Source organism: Xiphophorus maculatus, chromosome 23 (genome assembly GCF_002775205.1).
Source record: "Xiphophorus maculatus strain JP 163 A chromosome 23, X_maculatus-5.0-male, whole genome shotgun sequence".
In the NCBI taxonomy this organism is placed as follows: domain Eukaryota; kingdom Metazoa; phylum Chordata; class Actinopteri; order Cyprinodontiformes; family Poeciliidae; genus Xiphophorus; species Xiphophorus maculatus.
Window position 1 is genome coordinate 8,824,961 of NC_036465.1, and position 20,317 is coordinate 8,845,277.

A 20,317-nucleotide genomic window follows, 5' to 3' on the forward strand; every position below is an offset into this window, starting at 1 on the left:
TCAACCACAGGCCTAGCATTATCACGCAACAACAATGATGCATATCAAACAGTCCGCAGCAGGAATAAAAAGAAAAGTGCTTGTGACCAAAATAGCCCCCATCCCCTCGTCGTGCCTGCAGGAGCACTCAGATGCAGAGTGAAGTGGCCCGCAGAGGAGCCCGAAGACGTCACCGAGCACAGACGGCCGATCGCACGTTCTGACTGTGTGCAGAGGAAAAACTGCAAACTGAGAACCTGGTCGATATCAGCTGACACTGTCAGACTCTTTGCTCCAAACTGAGCACCATTCACAACGGCTGCCATGGCAACCAGGCCTGAAAGTCAGCAAGCGATCGGTACCAGTTTCTACCGAGGCCCAGACTGGCTGGTGGGAGAGCAATATGCGGCATTGCTACGGCTGCAGCTAACTATTAATTTAGCTATCAATTATACTATAATTTATTCTGACAGTTAATGCATCAATTATTCTGACAATCGATTATCCTGACAACCAATAATCTCTATTGTATTGACAATTAATCGATTAGTCTGAGGATTATTGTGACAATTAATCGATTATCCTACAGATTATTCTGACAATCGATTATCCTACAGACTATTCTGACGGTTAATCGATTATCCTGACAACCAATTATCTCTAGTCTGAGGATTATTCTGATGATTATTCCGTCAATCAAATATTCTCTCTATTGTTCTGGTGATTAATCATTTATTCAGGCAATTACTTGATTATTTTGATAATTAATTGATTATCATGTTGATTATTTTGACACATCCTGTAGATTTTTCATTTAAACCTCTTTTATACAATATTAGAAATACGTTAAAAGATGAAAATAAATAATTTGATTCAAAACAAGAAAAGAAGTGAATTAATCGATTACTAAATTAGATGACGATTATTTCAATTCATCGTGATTAATCACGATTAATCCTCATTTTTAAGCTCCACTATGAGCTGAAATAATAAACCAGTGAGAACATTAAAATAAGTTACAACAAGAATATACTACATCGGCATAAACAAATCAAATAAAGACATCAATTACAACTTTTACAGATCAAAACAGAAATTAACAACAAAGCACGGCTTCCTTGGCACAAACCCGTCCATATGTGCAGGATGAATGTGTGGGGAGGCCGTCAGGCACCAAACAAATCCACTGTGTGATGCTGCAGCACTAATGGGGCTTATGCTATGTTAAAAGAATGTTTGGCTCTGTTTCTGGCACATTTTACACACTTCATCCTTGGCTTAATAGCCCTGATCCCTTAATGTGCTTATGCAGCATGAGCATCTCTGCTCTTAACACGATTCTGTCTGGATGTGTGGGTTAGTATGTCTGAGGTAATGCTGTGCTAAAGTAGTGCATTAGCTGAAGCTACTCCTCTCCTTTTAGTGAATGAAGGAGGAAGGCACATGACAGCAAGCCTGCATCTCCAACGTCATGGCAAAACACCATAGTTACACTCACCAGGGAACTAACTCTTCCTCTCTTCCACTGAGGAGTTCACATCCACACTATCAGCTCTTCCATGCAGAAACGATTAACTCTAGATTATTACCGTATTACTATTGATTTTATATAAGTCTGTGCAACAAGAATATATGGATTTTTAAAGGCAATCTGCACATTTTTGTAATTCATGTGGGTCTCAGACGCTACAAAAAAACTGCCTCTTTTTTAACATTAGGTTCATGTTTTTTTGGTGTCTGGAAAATTTGCCGTTTCAAAAACCTCCACAATGCTGAGTCACAATTGACGCGGGACTGCACCGTTACCTAACAACCAAATTGGAGTTCCAGCATGTTTGGTCAGCTGGTTTTAGCGCTGTGTGTGTTGTACAATGGCTGCTGGAATAGTCAAGTGTTTTGTTGTCCTGAAGTTCAGAAACAACTTTCCGCATTTTGTAGGTTGTGTAGGAGGCTCCACTTCTGCTTTTCAAACACACAGATTTGGATAATTGCACATTTGTTTGCAGCCACTTTCACGTGCAAGTGTAAACTTTGCACTGGGGGCGTGACCAGCTTATTTAGATTTAAAGACAAGATGCCTTAAAAGAACTCTTTCTGAAATCAGGCTGACTAAAATCTCATCATCCAAGAATGATTTTGTGGAATAAAATATAATAAAAATGTTTTTTATCGCCCACAGACCTATCCTGACCTGTTCAAGGAAGCATGATAAGTCACCTTTAATATTGGTATTTTGACGGATAACGAGAAAAAAAAATTCTTTTTCATAAAGAAGTTTTATTAAAAGTTTATAACGTCTAGATGGCGCTCTTCATTTGGTAAAAATCTTGATAAGTTGGTCCATAACAGTGAAGCTAACAGCTAAGACAAAAGCAGCTTTCTGCTATCATAAAACAACTAATTCATGGTGCAGAAAAATCATGGTGTTTTTGGCTAGTATGACTTCATGAATAGTTGTCTTAGTTTATTATTTGGGTTTTTTTTATTCAACAGAATTATTTACTCGGGTAACCGACGCATGAAGCGGTCCACCTCTAATTATGTTCCTGTGGGAAACATGTACTGAAAACTGAGGCCACAAAGTATTTCCTGTCAGAATAACAACTTGATAGTAAAGAAAGGTGGTGTACAAATGAATAAAAGCTGTTGACTGTTATCAGACTCTAACTTGAAATGATCTGCTTATAAACCTTTGACAGAAACTCAGTTACAAAACTGAGGAATATTCCTTTAGTTAAAAAAACTACAAAGATCTGGTAAGAAAACAATGTGACAGAGCTGTAATTTGCCTCTTGTTTCACATATCCAACATAATATTTAACAAGTTTATTGTCCTTATTATATAAAGAAAACATCATAGACTGTTGGGGAAATTCCAAAGGCATTTTACTTAAAACTAAAAGGGCTTTTTAGGTGTATAATTAAAGGAGATTTGAAGTTTGATTCTGTGGTGTTTTTTAAGCAGTCAGTATGTTACCTGCACCAGAAAACTAATTCACTGAACTTAGTTTGTTGTAACAGTGTTGAGCTAATACTGGGTTAAAAATGGCCAAATCAATGTATATTTCTGCAACTACACTGCAAAAACTAAATATTTATTGTCTAGTTACTAGTGCAAATAGCTTATTGCACTTAAAATAAGAAAACTAACTTACAAGTAATTTTACAGAAACATATAGGAGCTTGTTTAAAGTCAATAATTTCTTAATTTTGATGAAAAAGTGCTAGTTCCAACCAGAACCAGAACTTTTTCATCAACATTAAGAAATTATTGCCTTTAAACAAAGCTACACCAAATTGGTTGGTAAGACTTTGTGTTTGTGAAGTGTATTCATCCATTTTGGTTTTCAGTCGTTTTTTATGCCATTTAAATAAAAACAAAACAATATATTTCTATTCTTGTGGGGGTCTTAGAGCTCAGTGAACATCCATACAAAATGCAGCCAGAAGCAGAACGAAGAGGTGTCAGATAAGAGATATAACAACTGTGAAAATAACCCACAGAGGAGAGATTAGATTTGAAAAGCTCCGCCGACCATGAAAGTGAACTATGAGATTGCACGCCGCAGATTCTTGATGAGTTTGATGAGAGATGAGCAACAAGAGAAGAACAAACTCAGAGCAACAAATCAATTTGCACCGACGAAGAAAATTAAACCAAGCGGGGGTGAAATCTGTGTTGGTCATTCTTCAAACTCTGCATGTTTGACACTTGATGTTTTCTGATGAATGTGAGCGTTTGTTGCTGTAGTTTGACTTCCAGACGAGCAAGGTTTAATCTGTTAGAAAACCCATTATCCTGCCGCTCCATTTACGCACATTTATCACGGCAGCGGCGGCGGTTTTGGCAGCCAATACTTATAAATCAGGTTTGCAACTATCAATAAGCGTCTCCTGCTCGTTGGAGGCGCTGCGTTTCCATATCGACACACAGCTGTGATATATATTTTGCTCTCGGTAGCCATCAGGGCAACTTGGCGATGAACCAAACGCCTGGACGGACAAGCAGAGGATGTATATCTCTCTAGGCTCCAGTGATGGAGCCTGCATTCCTATTTTTACAAGGCCACAACAAGACAGAGAGGCGGCCATTTAAAGAAGACATCATAACATATTTCACCTCAGGAGTTGGCAAAACTAGGACGAGGAATCGGGAAGCGGCCATTCATCATTAGCATGAGGAACAGCCAGTTTCTGACATTATCAACTAATCGGTTCTACCTCTCCACACATACACACGCCTACTCTTCTTATTTTCAAAGCAGCGGAGGTAATGATAGTAGCAGTGGCAGCGATAACAAAGCATTCCTGAAATTCCCCTGTTATTAAACTTTAATGAGAGAATTACCAAGCAAGGGAAGATGTGCTGAGTTTTGATGGAAAGGGGGCAAGTGGGGGCTTGAAGGTCACCAGAGATGGTGGAGAGATGCTGACTGTGATGGGACACGTGTTATCCAGCAGCCGCTTTGCTGTTTGACCAAAGCAACACAAACATGGAGATCTCTCATGGGGAAAGATCAGACACGATAGGACAGAGACTGGATCTTATTTCAGATTGTGGCGATGTTTATCGAGACTTTGGACAGAGATAAATGAGATTTTTCCTTCAGCAAAGTGATATTTTACTTTGTTGTACTGTAGTTTCTCAACTCAAAGCAGATTTTTTTTTATTTGCTGTAAGTGATAATATTTTATACTTTATTTTTGGAAAAATGTTAACTAATTTGGTTTGGTTCACTATTGTCACTATTTGTTGTGTTAATGTGTTATAAAAGTATTTTGTTGATCCTTAAAGTTTGTCCAAAGTCTGTATTGGTCAAAATAACTCAAAGGAATAACTACAAAAACACCCTAAAGTCAGACGTTTACAGAAAAGGATTAGAGGCACTCAAGAAATGTTTTACTTTCTTTCTCATAATTCTGACAGAAAAAGTCATAATTTCAACCAAAAAAGAAAGAAAAAAAAAACATTCTGAGGAAAAGTCAAAGTTCTGTTGAACAAAGTCAGTAGTGAGACAATAATTCAAAATTCTGAGAAAAACAATTACCGGTACTGAATTTTGAGGGTAAAAAGTCCAAATTCTTAAATAAAGTCCAAATTCTGTAGAATAAAAAAATCTGAAAGTTCAAACTTAAGAAAACAAAAGTCAATTCTGAGACGAGACAAAACTGAGAATTATGAGTAAAACAAAAGTCAGAATCCTGAGGAAAGTCAAACGTCTAATCCTGAGAAGTTTGATCACATCAATCAGTATTGGTGATAATTACTAATCCTTGTATTTACTTTGTATCAGAAGATCGATACCAAAAATACAATATGGTGCTGTGTGACAGAGCAAGGCTTCACTAATCATTTTAATTGTTTTTTAACATTTTAAACGGTCTTTAGTAGCTTGGCTAGCATTACAAAAACATTATCCATGTATACATTTCAGGAGAATATAGATCCTTACTGTAGCTTACAGATTTATAAAACATTTCCACCCATGCCTCCATGTTCGATCTATATCTCCTCCACTATAGAGGAGTCGAGATAAAAACTACCCGTCAACAACTCTGATATCCTTTCCCCACAGAGAGTTAATCTATACCACTGGTGTTATCGCCGAGGCTGGCTTATTTTTAGAAGCTTTCATTACACTTTTCCCTGCGTGGCCAGATAGGACAGGCTGAGATTTGTCAGGAGGATCGCGGGATGCTCCCCCTGAATCCCCGGTGAGGAGCTTCGGCTGACAGCCTGCAATGACAGGAGACATCTAAATTGTCTCATTATGGAGCCGGACTGTGACAGGCTGAGCCACCCGGAGAGGAAAAACAGGCGAGTTTGTGTGAGCCGGGGCGCAATTACTTCTACAAACTCGCACTGCGGTGTGTACGTGTTGCTGTCTTTAGAGTGGAGGGTAACCTAAACACCGGTAATGTGCAGCAGGCTATCGGGTGTGTTTTCGACCAAATTGCTTTCCTGAATGGTTCAGCGATGTCTGCAACCCCGTCTGAAACTCGTTACGTCCAAAGTTTTCCATTTTAATGCTTTTCACAAGGAAATTAAATGGGTTGGCGGTAACCGTTATCAGTTAATGAGATAATCTAAAGCTGGTTGATCTTATCAATCGACTAACGGTTAATTGATAAGCGACCATTTTCTTAAAAACTGAAGTTTTCGCTTTTATCAAGAGGGCTGACTATCTATGTCAGAGGGACAGATATTCTTCAGCTCCAACACAAAGTAACACATTCAAGAATAACAAGAATCCCTCCTCTAAAACAGACACCTACAGTTTGGCTCCAACTTGAAGCTCTCGCAGAAGCAGTTTTTTGGTCAGATGAGACAAATATTTATTGATTTGGTCACAATGTTAATGTAAAGGATAAAGCCTTTTAACCTGCGAACACTTTACCAGCTACCAAGCACGGCGGTGGTAGCTTCATGCTGGGGGTTTGTTTAGCTGCCACTGGAAGAATGAAAACTACGTCCAAAATGTTCAACTATCATGAACAGAATTTTGTGTTATAGCTGGAAAATGATGTCAAACTGGGGCTTAAATGGATAAAGCAAACATTAACTTTTTAGAATGACAACCTCAGCCGTAAGAAAATATATGAACTATTTAAAAAAAACAATGTAACTAACCTTTTAAAGGTGAGAGGTCAAATATCCAGCATGATTTTTACCAGAAACTTGTCCAAAACACAGTTTCTCTGCAACTTGTAAGGGTTGTTTAACCAAATATTAATGGGGTGAATGCATTTATTCAGGTCTGTATGTATACTTTTGACTAATTCAACATTTGGACCAATTTCAATCCTTGCATACTTTAAGTTTTAAATCCTTAAGGAAATGTTCAGTTTCATCTTTGCACATGAAAGTAGTTACTTTCTGCAGGTAACATTTCTAAATAAACTAGTTTGTTTTCTTCATTCTTGTGTGTCTGTGTGCTCTGCATCTGAATGAAGAGGCGTTTTTATGGGCACATCAGGAGAAACACAACCCCCAGTGATACTCCCAGCTTCTCCTTTTCACCATTCAGGCTCCAGGACCTGAAAGAAATGCGCTGAATTCCTCCAGGATGTGTGAACGTCCGTTTCACTGCATCTGTGGAACAATAACAAGGGGATAATGCACAGATTACTGCTCCAAGGGTCAAAGGTATGCTTTAGATGTGGAAATATGCTGCAAATTAATTAGCCCACTGTTGGCTATGGCTGAGTAATTTGGTCACGGAAGTAGATTAGTGTGGAAATGCAACTTAAGATGTCTGGCATTTCAGGGATATAAGCTGAAAATATTCTGGCTGTCTGACTCAATCATTATTATTTAAACACTGAGACTTGAAGTGCTTGAGTTGAATAAAAAACTTCATGAAGCCACAACTGGATGACATTAATTAATAAAAACTCCAGAAAAATGTTTTTGAATTCTGCTCTTAAAGAAAGTTTTTTTGTTTAAATGAACTAGTTAAAAAAAAAAACAGAGATGAATTGTTCTTTTAAGAGTATTTATTACCAAAACTGCCTCAACTCACACCAAGTCATGAGAAAAGTCTTAAGGAAAGTGCAAACCTAGCATCATTTTGGCTTTTCTAAGCTCCTCAGCAAACTTTTTAACTTTTAGAGTCTCGCAGTCGACCGGCAGACTTGTCTTCAGCCTTGTCCTCACTCAGGCCGCTGTAGAGCCAAAGACGGTCGTTCCCTGGGGAATTCTAAAAATGGCGCCCGCCGCTCCGAGGGGAGGAATGTCATGACCTCATGTGAATAATGTCAATCAGCTTTGTGACTGGAGATGCAGGAAGTAAAGGCACTGAGGGAAGATTGTCTCAAAATAAAATAAAAAAAAAAAAAGTTTCCTTCTCCAGTTCAGGTGTCAGTGATCCTATCAAAATATAAGTTTGTGATGAAATGGCCCAGTCAAAGTCCAGACCCAAAACCAGTTGATGGTAACACTGTATTTGAAGACATGACACTTTCATAAACATGAAAGAGCCTTTATAAATGTTTATGACTGTTGTCATGAAGTGTAATTTGGTACATAATGACATTTTTAATGCAGATTTGCATTGAAAATTACATTAAAGCTCCATTAGAAGTATAAATTTTGCATTATTTGGTAAAAATAATAATACTTTTAAAGCAAAGTTGCATTTAAAAAGCCCATTAAAATGGTCAGCTTTGCATTAAGAGTGTCATTATTTACCAAATGACAATGCTCATAAACATTCACAAAGACTCCTTCATGTTCATGACAGGTGTTACGTCAGGCGTATGCACGGCCCTTCAAATAGTGTCACCAAGATTTGTCATTGCTCATAGATGATCTCATTTCAACCTGACTAAACTTTAGCTAGTTTGGTGAAGAATGACGTCGAAAGCTTGAAGAGAAACCCCAAAAGCTAAAAGTGAGAGAGTTTAATAGAATTGCCTGCCACACTTTCCAGATTTTAAGGTGTTTAAATTTTTGAAAACATGTTAATTCCACAATTATGCACTCCTTTGCGTTAGGTCATCACATAAAATCTCAACTTGTAGGAGACAAAACGTGAAAACACTGTAGCTCAACTGCTGAAGACACATATTCATCACTTTGCACATAATATTCAATGTTTTTCTAAAGGTGAGAGTTAAAGAAATGAAGTGAAAATGAAATGAACTCCTCCGCTGCCTTGGCTCAAATGTCACTCAACTTATAAAATGGATGTAGCATAAAAGATCACACATATATGCCAGAAAATGAGCTGAACAAACAGAGGGGGAGTGTGGCGGCATGTTGGGTGGACCAAACCCAGGGGAAAGAAAGAGCTTAAGGAGATCAGGCCTCACTTATTGAGAGACGACCAAGAACATCTGGGTCCACTCTGAAGACGTGTAAACGAGGGGAATCCACACTGTTTCAGCGCGATTAAGCTCATCCCTGAGCATGGGAAGCTCCTTTGCTGCGTTTGGTGTGTCGAGGATTTTGTAAACTCCAGGCAGAGTGATGGTGACATGAAACATGAGGGGTTTAGGTTTCTCGCCTTGGTATCTGCTGCACTGACCTGATGCGCCTGCAGTGCTGATGGGTGGGCTCCAAGGGGCCCACACACACTCTGACACACACCCATTCATTCTTGTCTCTTGTGTCCTCATCCATTAGCAGTCTGATCCCTTTTAGGGTCTTGCTTCAAGCACCAATGTTCCCACTAATACCCTCGCTGTCAAAAAGTTGGGTAACTCTACCTTTTTTGGTTGTCTGATTGATTCCTTGGTGTGTGTGTCCTCCAGGTCCCATGGCCTCCACGGAGCATGGCAGAGGGCTGGAAGAGGCAGCTACAGTGAGAAAAATGGCCCAGCAGAACCCAGTGAGAGGCGGTCAGACCCACAGACCAGCCAAGAGAAGACGCCCACGGCCCCGTCTTTCCCACAAGGGGCCAATGCCGTTCTAGAGCAAGGTCAGTGTCTCCTACGGCTGGGCAATATGACCAAAATATTAAATATTGGATTTTTTATTACTATATCAGAGGACTGGACAATAGTCAATAGCAATATACTGTATGTTGCGATAGAGACATAATCAATATGAATAAATAATACGTTTGATAGAATATTCACTGAACTCCAACCCAGAACCGCACAGCATTCTGGGAGATGTATGCAGAGGAAACGCTTTAGACTCAACCTCTTACTGCTAGCTAAGCAACGCTGGTGGAATCAACTAACTAACTCACTCTTTGGTAACCTAGCAACTCATTCATTCTTTGGTAACCTAGCAACTCATTCATTCTTTGGTTACCTAGCAACGACCTGCTGAATAACTAGCACAGAAGTGACTGAATATTCCACGACTGTGCCTCATAACGGCTTGAAAATAAAAAACAACGGCGAAGAGAAACAAGAGGAAAGGTCCCACCACCAGTATGGCAGCATTTCAGATATTTAAAAAAAAAAAAAGAATAATCAATAATTATTGATTTCAACTGATATGAAATGCAGTTCAGTCCTACTAGATTATAATATATTTTACCATATTTTAAAATAACCTCCAATGTTATTTTAAACAATGCATCATGTAAAATGACACTGGTGTACTAACAGACCAATCATGTTTATTGAATTTAAATTCAAAATCAGAATAAATGTAACTGTACTTATTGTAGCCACCACTTGCACACAGATGTTAGTGTTTCTGTGTTGGACAAACATTTGGAGTTAATTAGATGTAAAAAGTATTATACTCTAAATTATTATACTCTACTGCAGAGAGTAGTAGAGTACTCTCTGCAGTAGAGTATAGTAATTTATTATACTCTACTGCAGAGTAGAGTATAATAAATTATTATACTCTACTGCAGAGTAACTAGTTACATTTACTCAATTACATTTACTTGAGGAACATTTTTGAAAAAATTCACATTTAGGAGTACTTTTACTACATTATGCATTTTACTTTTACTTTAATAATTTTAATGAATAAAATTAGCCAAGTAATTTTATTCATTAAAATTACCTAAGTAATTGTAATCACTACTCTTACTTGGGTAAATATTCTACCAACTGTGAGTAACTTCACTGAATTAAGAACAAGCTTGTTTAAACCAAAGGTTCTCCAGACACAGTGAATCAGTTTCATACTGAATGAAACTGATTTGGAAAAATGTTGCTTTTGTTTGATTTTGCTATGTTGTAATTTAATTGTTTTTGTTAATTATTTTTATTTTTTGTCTTTAAAATACCTACATTTCCTCTTAACTTTATATTTTGATGCAGCTTGTGATGCAATTTTTGAATATTAAAGGATTGGTATCATTTAATATCAGGATTTGAGTAGCAGTTTTACTAAAATACCTTTTTACTCTTACTTGATGGCCACTTTTGACTTTTACTTGAATAAAAATAAGTTAAAGTATTGCTGCTCTTCCTTTAGTATAATTTTTGAGTTTTCACCGCTGCTTGATGGTTACGATAAACATTTTAATCATCATAAATAGAAAAGCTTATGATACAATCAAATAGATTCAATACATCGCCCAGCCCAAACTTTTGCCACCAATAAAAAGTAAATAAAATAGAGTATCGTAGAAGAATATGACATTTTTTGCCCTCTGTGGAGTCTTTTAAAAACACAATATGCCTGCCGCTGCTGTGTTTACCCAGAAGACCCATCTTCTGTAGAGTCTGACTCAGATATTTCTCCAGAGGGTGTCAAAAGAAACACTTCCAGAAATATTAAAACGTAAGTGCTGACTACATTGGCCAGAAAACAACTTACAACAGGAAACTGTGAAAACAATATGACTTAAAGTGCTGAAACACTCAGTCGGCAGAATCAGGTCTGATGCATTTGATGAAAACTAAGATCAAACTTCTTCTGTGGGATGTTATTGTTGGATCCAGACTTCAGGCTGCTGGACCAAACCTACCAGCTTGAACATCTGCCCAGAACAACTGCAGCTTATTTAAATCTCAGTTATTCTTGTAAATCTTACCTCCAGGGCCGTTTGGCAGGGATAAATCTTTACTCTAGATCTGATTAAGTAAATAAAAGCATTTTCTCCAAATATAATAATTTTGAAGAGATAAGTATCCAGGTTCTTGGAAATAAATTTTAACTTGATGTCAACTAGAAGTAAGTTTTGTGTGAAATCTCCCTCATATTGAAACTTGTCTGTCAATGTTTCACTTCTTTATTGTTTAATAATTAACATAGATAAATTAGGATTGTCTGAAGCTTCACTGTGAAACTAAAATACTTGATACAAATCCGCAGAAACTTAGGTTCAGGCCTCTAATGTCACTGAAAACCAACAGCAGCATGTCCACACGTCTCTTTCAGACAATACTAGACAGGCAAACCTGACGAGACATAATATCCCAGCAGGAGGTGCCGACCACTCAACACTGACCTGCAGAGGTCCTGCATAAATTACACTAGTGAGAGGAGTCTGCAACCCAAAGGCTGTTAATCAGTTTGAAAAAAAAGGATCAAAGCAAAGCGCCCAGAGCTGTTTTACAATCTATAACAAATTATGAATAATCAATTGTTACCGTAGTTTTTTATGAAGCTTTTGAAATCACTCTGGCTTTAAAGACGAGACTCCAGGGACTCATAACAAAGATGAAAACAATGAAGGCAAAAGCAGGGTAGTAGCACTTGAAGGGCTGCCTCTGCCAATGAGAAGTGAGAATCCTTTCAGAGTGTTTGGAGTTCGACTCGGTGCCAGAATGCTGAGCACATAATAAACGGGAGCTTCAGAAAGCTGCAAAGCTCTAAAACTGAACGGCTCAGTGAGTCACAATGCTGTCTCTGCAAACAGCACTTAAACCACAATACACTGGAGAGTTTTGTTGTTGTTGACTCCACTGACTCGGCTCCTCATACTTTTGGTTTGCAGCTCATCTGACTCATAAGGAAGCTGATTTCTGCTTTGTGTTGGAATCAGATGGTGCACCAATAAACAAATCTTTTCACAATTGCACAAAACTTACTTTTTGGGGTATTTTATAACTTTACATACATAACTTTATAAATAAAACATATTGTTGGTCCAAATTTGTGCAAAAAATGCCTCGTTTTGTCCTAGTTCACAGCTTTTAGACCTTCCACAATGACTTCTTATTCATTTTAGCTAGAAATTATAGTGATCTAGCAATCACGTGACAGATGTCGATAAGAGGAAATGTTAGCCACCAGTTTAGCAGTACTTAAGATATTTAAAACAAAAAAAAAATCAATAATTAATGATATTGTTATTGTTAATTAATGAAACCGTTTAGTAGGTTTTGGAAACCTACTAAACGGTTTAGCTGCTTTCGTTTAGCGGTTTAGCCCTACCAAACCACTAAACAAAAAATTAGCTCTGCAATTAGCACATTAGTGGACGTGAGCCCACTAGTGATACTTAACAATAATAACTGTCATGTAACATTTATTGGTCCAAATACGTTTAATTTAGATGGACTGATAGCATAAAATGTTCCTTTGGCTTGTAGAAGCTGCAAACTGAGAATATAAAGTCTTCACCAGGCCAGACAGCTAGCATCAATTTGTCTCCCTTTCTGCAACATCAGCTTGAAAGGCTCTGTTCTTCCTCATGCTTTCCCTCTTCTCGTCTTCGATTTGAGCCGACGGTGGGAAAAGAACCGCCCCTGGGATCTGCCGTAGATGCATTTCGTTTGATCAAAGCAAGACTTCAGCGGATAGAGACAGAGTTGAGCCGTCACTGACCTAAACATAATTACAACAGTGTTTACACGAAGATAAAAAAAAACAATGATTCCCCTGACGTTGTCCATCCTTCAACCTTGTGCTATTTAGCAGCATCACCCCATTTTGGATTCAAAGACAGCTCATCTTTTATTCTCTATGACACCTGAGGCAATGTCAGATTTTTCACCGTTACACTTTCCAGATGTGAGCAGCTCTGAGAAGAAATACTGCGACCCGGGTCAGCCTTTCTAAGCATCCAAGTAGAGTTGGATTAAAACAACTTTTGGCTCTTAAGACATGCCAGTGATAGTATATGAGACAACAGGATATTAAAGACTTAAAGCCAGAGGCGATTTGTGGAAACCCCCAGTGGCCTCTAGTGTGAGAAAACTCTATAAGTGACTCTTTCAAGGAGTTTCCCATCAAAACAAAGGGAGCAGGTCTGTGTCTCCTTCCAAACACTCACTTTATGATGTAGTAAGCCTACATCACAGATCTTAAAGCACAAAGAGCAACAAATGACAACATGGCTGGGTTGAGATATGCTATAGATTCATTTATGTAGCATTGCATGTCAACAGAAAATGTTGAATTGAAAGAACAAAAGGCTGTTATCAGCGAAAGAATCATACAAAGGAGAGGAGGACATAAAATACAACAGAACATAAAAGATTTCTGTTTTGTGGTTATGATCCTCCATCCAGAGTCTATTATAATTGGCTGGCTTGTGTTTCACAGCATGATATGCAATTGTTTTTCTTACTCCCGCTGCAATTTCCAATCAAAGACTGTGAAATCGGGTCGAGACATGTCTAAGGTAGTCTTCTAGATGTGCAAGATAATGTCAGAAATAACACGGACGAAGCTTTGGCAGAAACCCACAGATATTCAGACTTATTAGAGAGGATATTGAATGTCTTTGGACATGCACAGAGCAAATGATCTCACGTAGTCTGGTAGCTGTATTCTCCGTTATCTGTTGTCACTTTGATAATAATAATAACCAGAGATCAACCCTGGAGTAAACAACTAACAGGAGAGTAGATAAGCTTTCATTACATTCAACAACACGGTCCAGTAACAACGGCAGATGCATGTCTCTGCAGTAGAAACTACAGAAACAGGAGATTCCAGGAACAGTCAATAAAAACATGGAGGTTCTGGTTAAAATGAAAACATAAACAAGTTCATGTTTTTCTGTGTCTATAACCCGTTTCAGAAACCTCCAGAATGTAACATTTCAAATCAGAAGCCCAGCCTGTTACCTAGCAACCCCAATGGAGCTCCGCTCATCACCTAGCAACCCAAGCTGAGCTCCAGAACATTTGGTCAGCTGGTTTAACCACTGCATGCTGCTGGAAAAGAGTTTTGTTGACGGTAGTAACCACTTGCTGCGTTCTTGTTGCTTGTGCTAAAGGCTTTACTTTTGTATGAGTGAATAAATGCGCATTTGTTTGCAGCCACTAAAGTTACTCACAGTGGGTAGGATGTCCAGATATTTACTCAAGTAAGAGTAGCGATATTTCATAATAAAATTATCAAAGTAAAAGTAAACAGTACAACGCAGTAGCTGAAACACAGAGTTAAATCTAGACTATAAACCCACCTGTTAAAATTTGCTTTTGAACCATAATAAATGAAACGCTGACCACCATATTTCATATATGATTTTGGTGATGGCACTCATCAAAACGTAGCGCTTATTAAATTAGTGTTTTCTTTATAACTTTGTGATTTTTAACTGCCTTGCTGCTGGAATGTGCTGTATAAATAAACTTGAACTTGATTACATCTTTTCCAAAAAGTTAGTCAAGAAAACGTAAGTCAAATCTGCTAAAATCTCATTATTCAAGAATAATTTTGTGAAAAAATATGTTTGTTTCTTAATCTCCCATACACCTATCCTAACCCGTTCAAGGAAGCATAATGGGTCACCAGTGAAAGTTGTTAAAACAAACATTTCTGATGTATTTTCCTGCCTCTTTTTGTTTCTCTGTGTTGCAGGCACTGCCTTGAGCGCCCTCCCCCAGGTTCTGATTTCTATGCTCTTCCTTCGCCTTGGGGGGCCTTGCAATGAAGGGCCTGCGCTTGCCCAGCCTGAAGAGTGATGTCCATAGCACCTGCTGGTTCTCCAAGCAACTCTGTCCACCTAAAAATCAGGACAAGCCGCTCACCCTCGGCTCCAGGAGGAATAGGGGGGCGTTGAAAAGGGGGTGGGAGGTATTGAGCCTGAGCTACCAGACTCTATTTCTCTGTCTCTTTATCTTACTCCCTCCTTACTGATATATCTCTGTCTTTTTTTCAATTTGCTTAATAGAGGCCAATCATAGCAATCTTTCCGAGTGTCTCACACTCTTTGCATGACATGTGGTGGAGAGGGAGCCCCGTCAAAAGAGTCTTAAAGCTTCTGTCACTCCTCCAGGACGTGGTTTTCGCATGTCTCTGATCCAAAGTCCCATCAGTCGCTGATTTCATCGCTGTGTAGCTACTTAAACGAGCAGATGAGCGGGTCTGATCGTGCAGAGGAAGTAACCTAATTTTTGTTGTGATTCTCTGGAGCTGAAGGTTTAGCGTTGAAAGGAGTAATAATCATCACTTAATTACGATTATTAATGGTGCTTTGTATCTTTTAATGTCAGTTTGTCCACATGCAACGTAAACTAAAACAAGAGTACATGCCATTAGGACAACTTCACGTTCCCTCGCTCATTCCAAAGCTGTTTGGGTGTTTCTGAGTTCATTAACACCTCGAGGGGAACGGAGCGGCTTTCAGGCTCAAGGTTACCGTCCCACCTTGAAGGAGTCCTCTTACCCCTACCCTGACCCCCAACCCCCAGCCTTCTCGCCACACCGCTGCCCCCAAGCAGCTGCTCTTCACGACTGTTACCCGGCGCTGGCGGCCCGCTCCGACCCACGGGCCGCCTCGCCCCTTAAGGAAGTGCCAAATAACAACCTTCTCCACAATGCTGCCAGGAAAGGAGGAACGAAAAAGTCAGAGAGAAACGCATTACCTCTTGTTTGAAGTCTCGATACACTGACACGTTTATGCTTTCTCTTTGTTTTGTTCATTTTAACTTCAGCTCTTTGTTAATCCGCCGCCGCGATCAGCCTACCACTAGTGCTCTAGTTTAATATTCAGCATACGAACAGAAAAAGCTATGCCTTTCCATTTTACTGGAATACATTTCTATTTTTTTCTGTTTTAGTTTTATTTCCTTTTTTCTCAGGGTGCTGTGATAGAGGCTTGTACTTTAGCAGGCTGTTATGTGCATTTACTCAAGACAAACATACAAACTCATATGAGCGTATTTTCATATACTGTATCTTTACTCTCCCTGTATGTATCCTCTAGTTTAATCACTATGTTATTGGAGAGTTATTCACGTCTTTTCTTGAGCTCCCTGCGTTATGTTGGATGCAGTTGCCTTTCTAATCAGCCCGTCCGCTGCACAGGTGGTCGCGGATTTGATCGTCATGCCCATTAAATCCTAAACTTAATCTTTCGTAGATGTCCACATTTAGTCAGAGCTCATTGTTAAATTGGCTCAGACTGGAAGCACATCATTTTAACTTCAGTCCCCCTGCTGATTCAGGCTGTAATCATATCGCATATTGGGAACTTGATAATCCTTGCGTGTTGGACATGCAGAACTCTAATTTAGTTAGTTAAATCAGTTTCAAGAATATAATCTAATTAATCTACAGTGGGTGTGCACAACTCTGTTGCACTGCCTGGTTTTCCACCTTTACTGTGATAAATATCCTGCAGAATTCAACATGAAAAAACAAATCTGTTAGGAGTGAAATGATTAATTATGAATCGATTATTTAAATAATCGTCAATTAATTTACTAATCAATTAATGTCGTTTTACAGACTCAATAAAAGGTGAAAATAAAAGCAGAAATTAATCCAAAGCTACAAAAAATATTGACATTTTCCATTAAAGATTAAAAAAAATACATTTGTCTGTAAATATGTTCTGCCCAAAACTCCTATGGTGGGAATTTGTTTCACCTGGTTCAAATTCTGTAAAAAATAGATATATATTAAGCATCTTTTGCTACCCAATTATTAATTATAAAAATAATCAACAGAGCAGCTCTACACTGTATCAAAAGTTACTACTGGCAGAAATGACAAAGCAAAAACCAGGAAGTAGTTGGAAGATGAAGTTGCGGCAAGTTTTTTAATGACTTATCGCATTAATAAACTAGTCAGATGTAATTTTAATTGTGTTTTTTATTCAATCTTCAACGACATGAATAGCTGAGTGTCATCAGCATAACGGTGGAGGCTGATTCCACAGTTCCTGATGAATCCACCAAGCAGCAAATATGTACAAATTAACAAGTAGGGGACCTAGAATAGAGGCTTGGGGGACGCCTTAGTTAGCATCGAAGAACATGCATCCATACTGACCATAATAGTTCTATCTGTGACATAGGAGCTGAACCACCGAAGAACAGCGCCAGAAAGCCCAACCAGATGCTGTAATCTATTTAAATGGAAACAATACAACTGCAAAATTGTAAAAAATCAGCAGAATATCAACAAGGTTTTGCACACATTAGTAATGCAAACACAGCTAGTGCTGTCCCATATTTTGCCCAATTACTGATGATGATGTTGTAATGATCTTCTCTTCTCTTGACAGAAACCGTTGTACAAAGATATTTTGTAAACTCTCTGCAAACAATGGGGTCAGCTCAGCGATTTAAATGAGAAACTATTGGAAACAACCAAAATAGGAAACTTGCACTTCATTTCAAGTTAATCAGATTCCCTTCAATTGTTTGCCAAATATGAACTCAAATACGGTGAATGCTGAAAACGAATCACACTCACCCTCTCCAAACAGATTTATTTGTTTTTAGCGATAAAATTGTACAGGACATACCTTTCACAATAAAGGTGGAACAATTTTTAAAAGGATAAATTACTTTACAAAAACCCAGCATGTGAACAGGGGAGTGGACACTTTTATAAAGGCGCATTACATTTCCAGCACTTTTTCCCTCTCGCCATGTCTCATGCAAATATTAAAAATAAAAACGCAGAATCTTCTCAGCCCCAGCGTGAGAAGCTTTTATTAAGAGAGCATCTAAAAGCACAGTGGTATCCCAGCCAAGCTCACCTTGATTAAAAATGCATTAAATCCTAGGGCACTGTGAAGTGTAATAATTTCAGTTCTGCCATCATTTTTTTGTACCCTCACAGACAGAGATGTAGATTTCATGACGGCTTTGCTCAGGAGGTCTCGTGTGTTTTTGGAGGGAAGAATATAGGAAGTAAACGAGCTGGGGATGAAGGTTCAAAGCCGCAGGAGTTGGGAAGGCAAAGGGGCTCGAGTCAATATCCCTCTTCTCTCCCTCCCCGCCTCAGAAGTTATTGTTACTGAGCCGAGCAACGTCTGTCTCCGCACTGTTCTTCATGAATGTATCCTCACCATCTGCACCAGCCATGCTGCCCTCGCAGAGACAGGAGCAAACCGATGTTTATGTAAGGAAGACCCCTTTTAAATCTCATCATCAAATGCCAAATATCCCACAGATTCAAAGCTTCTGGCGTCAAATAGTCCCAACAAATAGACGTGGCTTTGCTCAAAGACTTCTCTGTATGGGTTTGCAAGGCTGCACTTTTTGCAATTCCATTATGCTGCTGGAAAAAATACACCCTGAAAACAAGAGTCTCTCGCTATGGAATGGTTTTCCAGTGTGTTGTGACAATTTCCTTTCACCTGATTCTTGTCTAGCTGGTTGTCCAAAGCTTACTTTTTTTAATACAGTGTGACAAGCTGTACCTTTTGTGGATGTAACAAAATAGAGAAGTAGTCTGCAGAACAATATGTCGTGGACACGTGAAAGCTTTCAGGCGTTCTTTTCTCGTAGATCATAGCTCACCGCCCTCCCCTGCACATCAGGTTTAATGGAAGGACAAGCATGTCCAGGCTAAAACTGAAAGGCTAAACCAATACATTATGCTCGGGGAGCAAAAACCATTTTCCTTAATGGTCTTTTCCAGCTAGGCTTACACAAGAGAAACTATTCCTATCCTCTCAATGTTCCCCTCTCTCTCTGTGACCATCACAAGGCCTGAGTAATGTTTTCTATGCACTTGTTAGCATGTGTTCCTGGTAGAAAAACCCTTATTCTGTTCCGTTTATGTTTATTTTTGTCCAAATGCATTTGGCAGGGAGTGTGTAAGGATGAGATGTAGATATGTGTCACAGGTGGAGATAAGAAATGAATAGAAAGCAGGTTTTAAACATCAGCTCAGTCACTGAGGTAGTTACGGCCCCTAAAAAGTCAAAAAAATATATTTTTTGTTTCTTTTTTAATTCTTCTTGTATTGAAATTGTTTTTATATCCATCACTGACTGCAGAAATGGAAGCAGAGCTACCACGCTACACATTCCACGATTTTCCCCTCTGAATCTTTTATCCCGTCAAACTGTATCATGTTGGCCTTCAAAGTGGGAGTCTGCAGGATCGAGTGGCTGATATTTAATCCAACAAATAGAGACCTTTTTTTTCCACTGGCTGGGCAATCCAAAGGATAACTAGATTCCAAGTCCCATGAGGAAAGCCGATGATCAGTCATTATCTCGAAGCCTCAAAATGAGACTTCCTACACCCAGAATAGCACAGGCCCCTCCTGCCTCGATGGCGACACATTCTCCATCCGCTGTGTCTGAGAGCAGTCAGTCACATTCAGAACAATCGTAGGAGAAATGCAGTCTGTAGGTTTATCACAACAGTGTTACTAGATCTCAAGCAGATACCGTTTGAAAGACAATGTATTACTCCTTAAACTTATATTCTGTTCATGGTGTGTGCTCATATTACTCACCAGGCCAAATGTACAGTCCCTGTCTCTGTTTTGATGTTGAACTGGGCAAAAATAAATGACATGAATAAATAAATAAAACAAGTGTATCAGAAATGGTTGAATACTGTGTACATATTTGAACTTTTGGTTTCTAATTTATAAAAGATAAGCTTTAGCTCTTGGAGTACTTATTTTATTTTTTCCTTTCATGCGTAGCTTTGTGTTTTTATTTTCTATTTCTGTAAAGTGTGTAAATATATCTTTATGATAATAAGTAATATTAAAAATCTTATTTTAAGAAATAGGCCTGTCTTGTGTCTTCTTTTACCA

At 38.6% G+C, this 20,317-nt stretch overlaps 1 protein-coding gene across 1 annotated transcript in view; it reads left to right on the forward strand.

The window, feature by feature from the left end:
* apln (apelin) overlaps positions 1-15,777 on the forward strand; it is a 32,381-nt gene extending 16,604 nt beyond the window's left edge. The window contains exons 2-3 of the mRNA XM_014468947.2: positions 9,235-9,401; positions 15,161-15,777. Of these exons, the coding sequence (XP_014324433.1) occupies positions 9,235-9,395 (161 nt within the window). The 3' untranslated portion in view covers positions 9,396-9,401; positions 15,161-15,777. The remainder of the gene's footprint in view (positions 1-9,234; positions 9,402-15,160) is intronic.
* The last annotated feature ends 4,540 nt before the right edge of the window (positions 15,778-20,317 follow it).